Source organism: Oryzias melastigma, linkage group LG17 (genome assembly GCF_002922805.2).
Source record: "Oryzias melastigma strain HK-1 linkage group LG17, ASM292280v2, whole genome shotgun sequence".
NCBI classification, from domain to species: domain Eukaryota; kingdom Metazoa; phylum Chordata; class Actinopteri; order Beloniformes; family Adrianichthyidae; genus Oryzias; species Oryzias melastigma.
In genome coordinates this window covers 32,834,319-32,849,178 of record NC_050528.1, presented here as the reverse complement: position 1 = coordinate 32,849,178, position 14,860 = coordinate 32,834,319, and the positions used below count along the sequence as shown (strand labels likewise).

Sequence of the window (14,860 nt, the reverse complement as noted above, 5' to 3'; positions counted from 1 at the left end):
TGACAGCAGCCGTTCAGCCACTTCACCAATAGATGGCAGAGTTTGCCGCTGTATCCAGGCAGGATTGAGGGGAGAGAGAGAGCGAGGGGAGGGGAGGGGAGGGGAGGAGAGGTATCGGGAGGACGGGTGAGAAGGAGTGAACTCTTACTTGCAGTCTCTGTCCTCCAGATCAAAATGCGGATTGAAGTTGATGAGGATCTTCTGGCCCGGTTCCGGAGCAGTTATGACCCACACGCACTGCTGTGAGGGCGGGTACGCGCTGGGGTAACCCGGGGAGGTCAGGTAGTCCGCGATGCGGATGGCTATGTTCCCCCCGCATATATCTGCGCCGCAAGAGAAAGCAGAGCAGTTTGGAACGTGCGTCGTGGAACAGATCAAATGCGTTAAAAATCCCAAAACGCACGAAAACCCACAACGAAAATGTGCTGAAACTTCCAAGCGGCTTCATATAAAAAGGTGCGATGACGCCACAATCATCTCGGTTCATATTATCAACGAATGGCTTAATTAATAGCTTGTTGCTTGGAGATGGAAGACGCGCGAAAGCTGCTCCAAACCCCAAAGACACAAAGCCTCAGCGCGTTTGACAGCGCATTATTTGTTGGATGAGAACTTCAGAATCTTTTGACAAATCTCATAAAATTAGGGAGAATTCTCATTCAAATCGGCACAACACGTGATGGTTTTGGCTGTAATGTTGCGCCCAGGAGGAACGCAGACGCAGAACAGGTGAGAGCCAACAACAGCGGTGCCAAATTCTAAAGTGGATCGATGCCGAGCTGCTTCAGCCGCGCGTAACCTGCACAGATAAGCCGTCAACACCTACCGGTCTGAGCCAATGAAGACACCAAGAGGACTTGGGTGAAAAGGAACAAAAGCAATCCACTAAGCATCCTTAAAAAACAGGGGGGTTTCTGCAAAATAAAGAAAATAAAAGGGCAACAAATGTCCGTCCGGAGAGGAGAAAACAGACAAAAATGTCTCAAAGTGAGAGCTCTGGTGGTTGTAGGATCCTCAGCATCTTGGAGCTTCAAAAATCAGCCCCGATGGGGCAAGTTACCATAAAAAAAGACAATGTTGAAATAATAATCCAGATATGTTTAAAAAATGAAGAGAAAAATCCGCCAAAGTGGGAGCCGTGCGCGCTGGATGGATGATGGCGCAAATGTTTCACTTTAGATATCCAACAGGAATGAGTGTGGTATGTTTCCAAGAGCCTGAATAGAGAAATAATAATAAAATAAAAATGAGAGAAGAAGGCTGAGTTAAGCTTCGATCAGCATCGGAGCGCCGCTCTCCTGGCTCCTCGCAGTTCGGCTGTGCGTCCGCGTCTCTCCGCCACGGCTGAAATGTCACAAGCGCGAGGCGAGCGCAGAAACGTTCACTCCCCAAAAATTCCTGCTCCGAGACGCAGCTGCGCGCAACGAGCAGGAGCCACCGCTGCGAAGGAGGGCTGGAGGAAACTGACACCGGTGCGCCCTCTGTGCGCTCCCGACGCATGCTTGCGCGCTACTAGTGGAGGAGGAGGGGGAGGAGGAGGAGGAGAAATCGCGCGCACCCTCAGTGACATGCGGGTCTGGTGCCTGGTGTGGACAGAGGAGGAGGAGGTGGGAATGTGATCAAGGGAGATGAATTCATTCTCTCCCGAATGACCCAGATTTTTCCCTTTGACCGCGTTTGATCAAGTGATCGATTGATCTTTATATGTTGGAGTTCATGCGAAATTCTTCAAAACCACAATCAGATTTATTTCAGGAAAAGCCACAAAATATATGAATAAAAGATGTAGGTTTATGATACAGATCAATGAGTTGAACACGATTAAACAACTTACAGGATTTAGTTTAAAGTCATTGTTTCACAGACTCAATGGACGAAATAATTTCATCTGTTCACGACTGGCGACACGTTTTTCTTGCGCCTGTTTTTTTTTTGGGATCCCAAGCCCAAGTCCAGCATTTTTCAGGTGACTAATAGACCAAACTTTAGGTCACTGGGCTTAAACTATGTAACAACATGGAACACTCAAGTGAAACAACAACTGTAGGGATATAGCGGTGAATCGATTTCTATTCCCATGATCCAACCCGGTTGATCTGTCTTAATCAAGTTAATGATCTTATCAAATCAAGCCATACCAAAATAAAATCGTTTCAAAATTAGATAAATCGATAACCAACTTTGGAAAATACTCATTGGAATGAGGTATTAGAAATGACCATCAGAGTGGACAACACACGTGATGCAGCAAAAAGTCATGTGACCATACAGCGTGGTGGTAGAATGTCATTAATCACTTTGATGTGGAAAACAACAATGGGCTGAACTTTATGACATTAAAATGTGAATGGATTTGACAGCCATTCTTGTTTACTTGTTTGTTTGTTCACATATTTAATTTATACGGGATTATCTTGAAGAAATACATGTGGAAAACTTCAGCTACTGTTCAGCAGCAGGTATTTAACTCTGAGTCACACTGCTGGAAGTTTATTCCAGAGCTTCTGTTGTCTAGCTAACTACATCTAAAATAGTATTTTTCCTGTTTGTGTCTTGAGTTTAACTGAAAGTCAGATTTTTATGGGTAAACTGTCAGTTTATTTTTTTGTTTTTATGACTTCTGTTGGTTTCTGGAAATTTTTGCGGCCCAACTTTTGTTAACCGAGTAACACCGTCTGTACAGCAGCTTCAAATATCACTATTAATACAACAATATATCAACAGTAACAGTTCTGACTTACATTGTGTCCAATTACCAATTTATTTAAACGATTCACACCATGAAAAAACAACTTTTTGATCTTTTAAGTGTATTATACTGTTCAATCCTAACTATAAAGAACCCCAAAGTGGTATTTTGATCCGTTCACACATTTCTGAGTAATCCTCTAAAAACTTGTTTTTAGTGTTCCAGAGTTAATATGTGATCATATATGTGGATGTAGCTCACTGTGAAAAGCTTAATAAAATCATAGTATGACCCATTTAAACAAAAAAAGACAGAAATGTCTCTTTTTAGTATCTGATAGGTTCCATAACAGCAACACACATGATGCTAAATTGTATCACTGACATCAGAGGACTGCAAAGCGGTGGATGTCAGGAAAGGAGCTTAAAGACTTTGGGTGGTAAAGCTCTCTTTAGAATGACTTGCATTCTATCAGTGTGATGAATCCATCCATCCATTAATCCACTGAATTCTTTTCAAGGTCATGGGTTGCTGGAGCCTATCCCAGCTACTGTTGGATGAAGGCGGGGCACACCCCGAGTAGACCGCCAGTCTTTTTCCAGGGCGGGGAGAATAGCATTAAAAAGTCTTGCCGTTCTGCTTCTCATCAGGGATCTGGGTTGGGTTGAGTCAGCCATTTTGGACGCTTCTAAACCTGAGAGAACGTCGGTGTAATAATCATCCTAATCACTAATTATGCAAAAAGATGCAATTTGAAGGGATTTATGACCTCTGTCTGTTTAAATCTCTCCTCCATGCTGAACAACAGAAAAGAAACTCCCAGAAGTCAAAGCTGTAATTAAAACAAGTTTGCTGATTCAGCACACCTTCCCTGCTAAACAACGATAAGAATGGATAATCACAGACTTTCTGATGACCCACAGAGCCGTGAGGAAGCTGTTAAAGTCCCTGGACTCTTTGTCCCTGGTGAATGTTGGGTTTCCCTCATTGGGATCTTCATGAACCGGTTTGTGGTTTGATCTCCTGCACAGTTGCTCGCGGTTACAGGCAGCAGTTTGGGAAAGGATTTAGGTGAAAGGCTGAAACACATGACATCACTGCAGCCTTGCAACATGATGAAGACACAAAACAGAGGGTTTGATGCAACCAGGTTTATGACACAACAGCAGGAACCTAATATTACTGAAAGAGAAGCAATTTGTAAAGATCTCTAATAAAATGTCTGTTAACCCCTTGATGCCAATTGCAAAATATCATCAAACCACTTTGTCTCCAAAATCACCATCATTTAGTAAAAATACAAGACTTTTTTCTTAGCCTAAGTTGTTTTATGAAGCAGAAACTGTGAGAACATAAAAACGTAAATAAACAAATGAAAAGTTGGAGGTTATCAGATGAGTTTTGACCAACCACCAACATCCTCTGCTTCCAGATTTCAAAATAAATTTAATTTGAGTTTGTTGTAATTTACCAAATATCACCTAATAACCACTTTCATGACAACGATGAGCTGTTTAACTTTATAGCAAAGATTTACAAGTATTAAGGTTAGCCTAAAGGAACCTTGGTTAGCTCGTGTATTTACTTTTTGACAGAACTGGAAGTCACATTTTTAGCAACAATTAATTCTTTTTTTGCCTGTTTAACTTTTGTATTATTTTGACCCTGGAGAACACACAAGGTCAAATTTGTCTCTGATTTCTTTTTTAAGTTTTATTTATTTATTTTTTTAATTCATTTTAATGATTATTTTATTTTACTTTTTTGACTGACTGTAAATGGTGCTACTAAAAATGAACACACAAAAAAAGTCAAATTATTTTTTAAAGCTCAGAAAAAAATATTTCTTGGGTTATACAGGGTTAATGTACCCGCTTACTCAAGCTTTTAAAATTTCTTCAAATATCTTGTGATAAATTTTAGCGTCTTCTGTAAACATACATGTTTTTTGGAAATAAATCTTCAAATGTCGAGTCTGTCTTTAAAAAAACTGCCAGATTTTCTTCTGTGTATTTCCTGATGCTCAGGAAAATTCATTTTTTCAAAGTTATCTTCTACAACATCAACTGTGTCTGAAGTCTCTTTTTTTTCAGAGGATCAATATCTCATGACTACTCAAGGGGGAGTTGAATCTTTCACAAGTTTTATTTGCTTTGCACTGCGTTACGAATAAAAAATAACCTTGCCGGATTGTTTTTCAGCTTTGTTGGCATCCTCTGCTGAGTGGTGAGACGCCGCTTGACCACATATCCTTGAAGCTTTACTTGGCCACTTTAAATGATTACTCAGTGAGCTGAAACATAAACAGATGGTGTTACTATCTAAAGTTCTCAAGCAGCCTCAATGTTTCTTGTCAGATATGATTCACCATTCATGATATTTATCCAAAGATTACTTTCAACAAAGGAGACAGTGTGAGAATCTCCAAAAGCACCAAACACAGCCAAGAGGACTGAAATAACATCGCTATTGTGACTCACTGCAAAACAAAAGCCGAGCTCCTGCAGACTTTTATTTCTTTTCCACAGATCATTGATTCATAATGGTGAAGAAGTGGCATTTGCATCATTTTTAAGCTGAATGCCGTCGTTAATTAGGAATCACAATAATTGCAAAGTAAATCAAAGTGATTGACAATACTCATACGATAGCGATTCTGATTTCTGTGTCATTAATTGAAGGTGAGTTTGTGTATTTCTGCAGAAACACATACAGTAAAATGCACAGTTATATGGATTCATTTATTTTATCAAAACGAAACATTTATTAGAGCTGTACTTACCGGAGCTTAAATTTACATTGTATTTAATCTCTTGTGTATTTTCTACACTAGAAGGTGCACGTAAAAGCCTTGTTTGTTTTTTCAGAAATGACAGTACGCCTTATAATCTGGAGCACCTTCCATTTGGAGTCATTCTGGTTGTGGGTAATGATGATGAGGTACACACAGCTCTATCAAATAGTCACTTTGTTTTTTTTTTCCGAGTTGCAAACGAGGTTTAGATTTATTGCAAATATGCTAATGTGGCTAACACGTAGCAGTGTTGGAGTGTGTTTTCTTACGTGTTGCTAACAAGGTTGGGAGTTAGCGTAGCCACAATAACGTTTGTAGCGGTATCAGTTTGGTTTTTTATGTGTTACTAACAGGGTTGGGAGATGTAGTGATGAGGTTAATGCAGCTTTTGTGTAGCGTTGTCAGACTGTGTTTTTTTACATTCTGCTAACTGGTTGGGAGTTGTTGTAAATATGCCAGCTAACGTTTAGCGGTGTTGGACTGTGTGTGTGTATTTTTTTTTTGCATGTTGCTAAAAAGGTTGAGAGTTAGTGTGGTCACAGTAACGTCTGTTTTAGTGGCATCAGTCCATTTGTGTTTGTGTTACCAACATTTTGGGAGTTACAGATGAAAATGCTAATGAAGCCAACACTTCTAGCATGGCTAACATGTAGAGTGTTACTGTAACACAGACTCAGAGGCGTTCGGATCCATCTGCGGTGTTTTTATTTACTATCCATTATAATCCAGTGTGCTCCCTACTGAAGAGAATACAGTAATTCACATCAGGATCCGTTGATGTCTACATGGCAGTGATCAAAGTTTTTTGCTGTTTTATATATTTTTTGTGTGTTTTTCATTCTATGAAAACGAGAATAATAACAAAAACAATAGTTTTTGGTGTTGGGAAATAAATTTCGTTTTTCTTAAGATAAAACTTTAGTTTGGGAACCTCTTTTTCAGTTTATAGCTGTTGTTAGAAACAGAAAAGGTTTGTTAATAGTAGTTTTTTGGTCTTTTCCCACATGATCATGAACACACGAAGAGAGTTTCTCTCCTGTTTGATTCAGATTATTTTCTACATTTTAAATTGTGGTAAACTACACAATATTTTGGTTAATTCAAGCACCGTTTCATAAGGGCTCAGAAATGTCATAAAAACAGTATTTTTCAACATGCTGATGTCATTCTGACTTCCAATGTACCTTTATTATCAAGGTTGGCCCAAACTTTGACAGCTGCTGTGTTTTGGTGTTTATGGGCAATAAAATAAAAAGCACAATAAAAAACGAAGGTTACCATAAAAATACTTCACAAGGACACGCGTGGTTTTAGAAACCTCATTAACATTGCAGTGAGTTTATCATCTGCTGAAGCAACAACTGTTCTTTTATTCTGGCCTTGATTTGTGGCCGTGGTTTTGTTTCTCTCCTGACCAGTGGTCATAAGATATCATCTTTTCTTCTCTACTGATGTAGAAGAACACACATTTTCTGGGAATCAATTAAGCAGAAAACTCACGTAATAGAGTATTCTATTTGTGGATCCTCATAACAGCATTGAATAGTTTGTTCTCGGCACAAACGGTTGACGTGTCTCATCACATGCTACGGGGTCTTTGGTTACTGCAGAGTCCTGGAATCTTCCAACTGTTTCAAAGAGAAGCTTAGAGATTATTTTCGCTAACAGGAAATTCAAGCGCTCTTGCCTCACAGCTAGAAGGCCCCGGTTTGACTCCCGGCTGGGACCTTTCTGTGTGGAGTTTGCATGTTCTCCCCGTGAATGCGTGGGTTTTCACCGGGGACTCCGGCTTCCTCCCACCGTCCAAAAACATGCTTCATAGGTTAATTGGTGACTCTAAATTGCCCCTAGGTGTGAATGTGAGAGTGAATGTGTGTGATTGAGGCCCTGAGACAGACTGGCGACCTGTCCAGGGTGAACCCCGCCTTCGCCCATCAGTAGCCGGGATAGGCTCCGGCACCCCCGCGACCCCGAAAGGGAAGAAGCGGTTAAGAAGATGAATGGATGAATCAATCTAACCTTAATTTTGATCATCTTTTCCTATTCTATACACACATGAATATTAATGAACACAAAAAACTTTTAAACCAACAAACCTTGCCTTTGTTGCCTGGTTCATTGTGAGTGATAGCATCAAAGATGACCCCATCACTTATTTCCACTTTTACCTGTTCAAATTTGCATTTACATCACCTTCCGTGTTGGAATTTCAGCTGTTCTGAGAACTGATGTTCTCGGTCAAATGTGAACAGGTTGATATGAACAAAGCAGCTTTGTTTCTTTATTCCTACCACACAAAGCCCTCGTGATAATCCCTTCTAGGATCTGTCTTTGAAAGGACTGAGTTTAGCATCTCCACTCATAGTCTAAGAAGAGGAAAACGGTTTCACATCAATGTCAAAAACTGCAGCAGTTTTAACCTTTGAGCTGCTGGTTTTCAATGGATATCTGGATTCATTTTGTTTAAACATGTAAAAACCAAACCTGCAGGCTGGTTTGGAAAACTTTCTGCTTCTAGCAGCTTGGAAATGGAAACACCGTTTGGACAATTGATTTTTCATTTTATTTAAGAGACAAGTAATGCAGTCACATTGTGAAAATGAAAAATCACTTCTGTTTATTAATTTTAATTTTCGAATTTGATATTTCTAATTGATTTCTGGTACAAATTTACAAGGAAACTTTTTGAAAATGAAATGTTAAATGCCTTTTTCTTTATAACTTTAATTAAGTTACAGAACAAGCAGTGTTGAAGAAGAAATACAAAAAGCCGTTCGGGGGATTGCTTTTTCATTTCATTTAAGAGACAAGTAATGCAGTTGCATTGTGAAAATGAAAAGCCATTTCATTGACTTTTATTTAAAATTGTGAGTCACAAACGCTTCCATATACGTATCTATAGAATCTGGACTTAAAATGCATTTTTCATCAGCCTCATTACTTTTATTTATGTTTGCTGTGTTCATTTGAATCCTCTTTTGTTTTTCTTTAGTTCTAAATTTTCTGCACTGTAAGTCCTGGTTTTTACTTTAAAGTAATTTGCAATCACTTGGGTCTCATTGGAATGGAATCGCCCTGATCGCTGGGAAATTTGACACCGGCTGATGACATCCTCAATGACTAGAATTTTAAGTCCATTGTGTAATCGGGCCGTTTAATTGGAATTTATTTTTGAGTGATTAGAGTACATGATACTGTCCAGAAAAAATGTCTTTTTACAACTCCAAATAATGAAAAGTTCATTAAAGAAGTTGGAAAATACAGAAGTTAAGAAACAGACTCAGAGAGACAGAGAGAGTGGATAACTACAGTAGCTAAAGCCGTGTCACACTGCCGCTCCATACAATTCGCACATGGATGAAAATTGGTCATACGTGAATATACGTGGAAAAAGTAACAAAAGTTGTGATCTTTCACGCAAAATTTTCACAGTTGTATCACGACCGAACTACGTTAAAATCACAGAAGAACAAATAAACCACGAATTAATTTAATTTGTTTATACAATTCTTGATTGATTGACAGTTTTATTAGTAACTGTGTACAGACAACAGTTAATAATACAGTGCAGTACATGTGTCATATAAACTTACTTCCAAAGAAGGGATGTGCGCAATGAAGTTGGAAAAACATGGTTCTTGTTTACCTTATTTCAGAATTGTTTACTGTCTTTACAGCTGTACATTTTAAAGAGATTTGAGCAGCTCAAAGAAAAACAAACACAGAAGACATAAAATTGTGGAAACTGAGAGGAAGATAAAAATTTGAGGTAGTATACAGTGTGCAAATGTGCACGGATGCAGCAGTGCAAAAATATAGTTTATAAATAGAAGGGGGTAAATTTAATGTATAAACACAGAAAAATCAAAGAAAAACAGTAAAGTTATAGGTAACAAATGTAAAAAAAATAAAATAAAAAAGTCTAAAGCCGACTGGGTACTGAGTCTGTGGTTGAGTGCTTACATTAATGGGGTATTTTGTGTTGTAAAATAATAAAACAATAAAAACAAAAAGATTTACTCCAAAACATTTTGTGATTCAAATTGGCATTGGCTCCCAGACACTGATAAGGTGAGGTTGTGGCCCAGCCTCTGCCAGCCTCTGAGACCCCTGGTCTGAAGATAATACACACCAAGATGTGGTCATGTGACCACATCTAAAATCATCGTTGTATCTGTCCTGCAAGCTTGCAAACTTGTGTTTGTAGTGGTCGGCATTACATCATCTTTTTAAAAATAGAACCAACTCTGAAAAAAAGGAACAATGTTTTCTTTTCTATTGGATCCATCAGTGGCATTTTTTAATCTACTTGTGTGTTGGAAGGATTTGGTTTGTGTAATAGGCTTTTTGGCAACGTCAAAGCTACGCTAGTGCTGCTTCATTTTGCTCAGCTTGACTCATTGTACTAAGTGTTTTCTTCTTCGGCTTCAGGCTGTCAACAAAAGCCTTCAGCTGCCTGAACTGCTTCACTTCTAGCCTAAAGCTTCACTTTATTTTACTTTTGCCAAACTGACAATCTTTGTCTCCAACTTCCTGCTCTTGTACGTGAATAGAAACTCTGGTGTGGCTGTTTGTGGACAGATCAAGTTTGAGGAACAGACAATAAGAATCCGAATTCTTCCCCTACCCCTACGGCTTCTCCCTAACCTTCCAGTTGTAGGAGCATTTGGAGCTGTAGTGGTGTCTAAACTTGTCTTTTTAAGAGGAAGGCATGGGGCTGTGTTTCCCTCCCCTGGTAGGGGGATCCTCGTTGTGCGGTCCCACCGAGGAGAACCACATTTCTTCACGTGGGTGCGCTCTGAAGCACAGAAGTTTACAATTAAGTGCAGGTTTTTCAAGTTAAAAACCAATGTTGTTATGTATTCTCCCGGTGCTGGTTAACGTAAATGACCGGCGACTATTGATGACGTCATCGAGGGGTAATAATGTTAAGATTTGAAGACACCGTTTTTCCATATCACCATTTGGATGATTAAATGTAGTGGAGGGGAGTAGCTGTAGGGGTGAGGGAAAAAAATTTAACATTTTATTTGATCTTGAAAACATCTTATAAAAGTTATACCTTTAATTTAACAAATTCTTTTTATTTTTTAATCTACATAGAATTTTGATAACTTCATCAAAAAATTTGTTATTCTGTTATTTTAATGATAAAAAAATTAGAATAGTTGGACTAATTCCAGCCAGCAAGGCCAAGTGGGCTCCATATGGTTTAAAAGTATGCAGAAACCGTGGGCTCTGAATGGGTTTGTCTGCCGTTTCTGTGGTGACCCCACCTGTGCTTACTCAAATTGGCTTAAGTGGGGCCTTAGTGGGTCAGCTCGCTATACTAGCCAGGCTACTGATGGACAGCGTAGTGTGCTACCAAGCTCCGTTGTAGCGAGCAAGCGAGCTCCGCTGTAGCGAGCTCCGCTGTAGCGAGCTCCGCTGTTCACCAGGTGGCTGGCTAGCATAGCGAACTGACCCACTGAGTGTCCACTTAAACCAATGTGGGCAAACACAGGTGGGGCCACCACAGAACCTGCAGACAAACCCATTCAGGGCCTGTATTTTCTGCCCACTATTAAACCGTACAAGCCCCACTTGGCCTTGCTGCTGGCATGTAGCGCTAAAAGTAGGACATTTTTGAGTTAAAGAATAACCTTTATTTATCCGGGTAGGACAGATTAAGAACGGCATCCTTATTTACAACTGTGGCCTGGCAAAAGGCAAGACCTTTTAAGCATAAGCATGTATATATGTGTATAAGTTTACCTACTTTAAGGATATAAAACTTTTCTTAAGACAAGTTTCCAATTATCAAGCAATTCAACTAAATATGAGTGTTTATAGTAGGGATGTAAAAGATATTAGTTATGAAAACTCGATCGGGCATTGGGAGTAACAGCAGTATCGGTTAGGGATATAAATAATAGATGTTTTGAAAATTGATCGATCAACTGCAGTACTGTTTGAAAACCAAAGATATGAACCAGATTATGTTGGTTAAAAGATATATAATCAATCAAGAAGTAAATAATCGATTTTTGGAAAATTGCAGTTTCTGTCTTTTTATCTACATACGATGCAAACAAAAAAATGTCCAATCATAAGCTTGCTTCTTCCAAGTCAATACTTAAATACAATATTATATATTGATTTAAATACCATATGAATAAGAAATATACGATTTTTTAGTAAAAGAATCGGACTGTATCTTATTGCCAAAATGTTAGTTGAACCCTTTATGTATGGATTCGTGCATCATTTATCCAGATGTTTATTGAATCACGTGAGAGGGAAAGATACACTGTAACGAGTTGCATGAAATACACTCTTTACCTAAATCAGGGTTTAACTAATTTCCCTTTTTAATCAACACAAACTATTCAAACAAACAAACACATATTCTTTAAATTCCCCCCCCAAAACAAAATGAAAAAAATGTCCTCTTATTCATTTCAGTCTCTTTAGGCTTTTTAGTATCTCTTCCAGTGTTCATGTAAAATTCCAGGGTCCAAAAAGTATAGATCCACCAGGAACAGAAGTCCAAAAAAATGGAATGGTCTCACCAAAATGGATGTGGTTGTGGTTTCCTCCCTTAGTCCAGCCTTTTGTGGGTAGGTTATCCTTTTTAATTCTTTCTGGGGTCCCTCGTAGCCTTCCCCAGCCTTTTGTCTTATTCCTCCATCTGACCGGCCGCCGACGCCCCAAACTTTTCTCTTTTTATTTCCTTGCTGGTGACTCCGCCCACTTCCTCCAGAATTCACACAATACAACACAAAAATTCTGCACAGTATTTATAAAAAACAGTTTCTATTACTTTTAGAGCATGAGTATTTTCAAGCCCCTGTGGACTTAATTCATATCATTCTTTTTATTTATTTTGTCCACTGGATACTTTTGTGGCAATGCTACAACACACCACTAATTTATAGCCAGTTTCAAGATAAAATCTTGTATTGAAAGAGGAGGACACAATTTATTTCAAAAAACCTCACCGAGACAAAAATTTACTAGTTTTACTGGCAGATGTTTTCATCCATAACAAGGGAAAACATTCTGTAATTGTTAGAATTAACTTGTTTTGAGAAGGACATTTTTTCCAGTGTAAGCTTAAGCAGGAGAACGCTCACATACGGCTATGGAATGATGGAGGAGGGACGGCATTTCTAAAATGACAGTCATATCTCAGTGATTACTGGACGCCCTTACAGTGATCCATTAGCCTGCTGAGGTGGACTTAGAGCCACCGCAGCAACTAACAGCCAAAACACTGTCCTTCTACTGTATAGAAACATACGTCCTATTATTATACCAATAAAGATGAGTTTCCACTTATTAAGCTACATGTGAACGGAGTTGTGATGCAGTGACAGGCTAAATTTAATGTTTTCATAAAAGTGACTCCAAACAGCAGCATTAAGGCTGGAGCAATGACACCTCATTTTTCATGAGGACAGTCCCTGATTTAAGGCCCTTATTGCTCAGGTCAACACTTTACTGTTTAGTGTTTTATCACCTGCCCCGGTGCTTCATTTTTTTATTGTTCCCTACAAGTAACCTCCAGAATGAAACATGAAGTCATCACGAGAGGCTGAAAAAAAATGTTGTTCTATAAATGTCCACATGAGGCAAAGCCCACGGGTCAATTCATTATCACACTGCTGACAAGAAAAGAGCAGCCTCATGGAAAACTAACACATCAGCTTTTACCATTTTTACCCTTTGGAGCTTGTATGTCACATGATCTAGTATTAGTCGCTAACAGAAAAGTTTTAAACTAATGTCCACCTCTTTATTTAATCTTAACTATTAATAATGATGTAAAGGGGGTCTGAAAAGGAGATTCTCAAAGGTTGGAATCCTGTTCATGAAAATCCTAAAATTGTGGACAACTGAAGAGAAAGAAAGTTGCTTCTTTATAATAAAGCTAAAGTTTGAGTTTTTATTTTGTGATGGACTTAAGGTTAAAGGTCGTGGGGTCAGAGTTGCAGTACTTCAGTTTGAGAAAGTTATTTTCCCTTCAAGCTTTGATTTTGGTCAGGCAGTATAAATGGATGTGTTGGGAACCAAGTACAGAGCCTAGAGGAACACCTTAAGCCTCACCAGGGAAAGTCTTAGTCCAAAGTGAATTGAAAATCTGGCCTCAGGTGGAGTTATGTCTCAGTCACAGGCACCCATACTGCGATTGACCCGTATGGGTGCTCCAGGTTTTGGGTTGTCCAAACAGAGTATCTTTAAGGCTGGTTCATACTTCCAAGTGATTCTTAATCGCTCTCGTCGTAGTGGTCGAATGGCCATCAGAGCAGAATCGCTCCAGTCGCTGCAGATTGTGACACCAACTGGTGATGTCACATGCAACTGGAATTTTATGCCCTGTGTGCAATCACAGGCAAATCACATCAATTAACTTGAATTTATTTCAGTAATTAGAGTACGCAGAAAATTCTGTCCAAAAAAAAAATCTTTAAACACTGAAAATGATGAAAACTTAATGAAGTACTTTGGAAATTCAGACCTTCAGACACAGAGAAACCGAGAGAGCAGACAACTAGATAGAAAAGCAAGTCACTGGAAAGATATTTCTTGTATTTTATATCCTGCGGCACTCCAGAATGAAATTCGCCACTTTTATAATTTTAATTTTATTTTTTGCCTTTTTATTGCCTAACTCTATTTGGATTAGGATTTGATGGCGTGCCCACATCTCACCTACCTCTCCCTAACTTACCCTTGTGTGTTGCAAAAGTCAAAAGTGTTCACTACTATCCGTCGCCAAAAAAAAAAAAAAAAAAAAAAGTTGAATGTTTTTGCTCTATGAGCTCACCAATCGGTCTATGATCTTGACCTTTACAGGTTTGCCCATTTTTTGCCCACATCCACCTGTAAGAGCAATTGTGACTCAGGCTTTAGCTTTGCCTCTGAGACATAAAGCAATAAACACCAGAAAAAGTTTCAGACATCAGACTGTTTAATTACTGGTGTAAAGGTTTGCTCCTTTCGAAAACCAGCCCCGAGTGTTCATTGATGGAACTGCATTAGGCGGTTTTTCTGGGGTCGCTTCGAATGTTGGACATAAGAGAAGGTGTAAGCTTTAATAAAAAGCACCATATTGACTAGATTCCAAAGCAAACATCTCAGACAGTTGGATGAGACCACTTAAGATCTTACCACATGAGACCAACATGGAACCAACCAGGGGCCCGTTTCAGGCAGGTTGGCTGGTTGTTTGTCTCTATTTGAACCGAAGTGCTTGTTTAGACATTCTGCAGATATCCATGTCCAGTGAGAATAGCATCCCACAAAAGGTCACGCCATCATGAAAACACACATAAATGGGCCTAAACGCAGACACACACCCCAGCTCTGTTCAACACAACCCCCTCTCAGCGTTT

At 39.1% G+C, this 14,860-nt stretch overlaps 1 protein-coding gene across 1 annotated transcript in view; it reads right to left on the bottom strand.

Moving 5' to 3' along the window:
* LOC112151249 (neuropilin-1a) overlaps window positions 1-1,504 on the bottom strand; it is an 82,939-nt gene extending 81,435 nt beyond the window's left edge. Inside the window, exons 1-2 of the mRNA XM_024280050.2 lie at window positions 827-1,504; window positions 149-323 (exon numbers count right to left, since the gene is read on the bottom strand). Of these exons, the coding sequence (XP_024135818.1) occupies window positions 149-323; window positions 827-893 (242 nt within the window). The 5' untranslated portion in view covers window positions 894-1,504. The remainder of the gene's footprint in view (window positions 1-148; window positions 324-826) is intronic.
* Window positions 1,505-14,860: the final 13,356 nt, after the last annotated feature.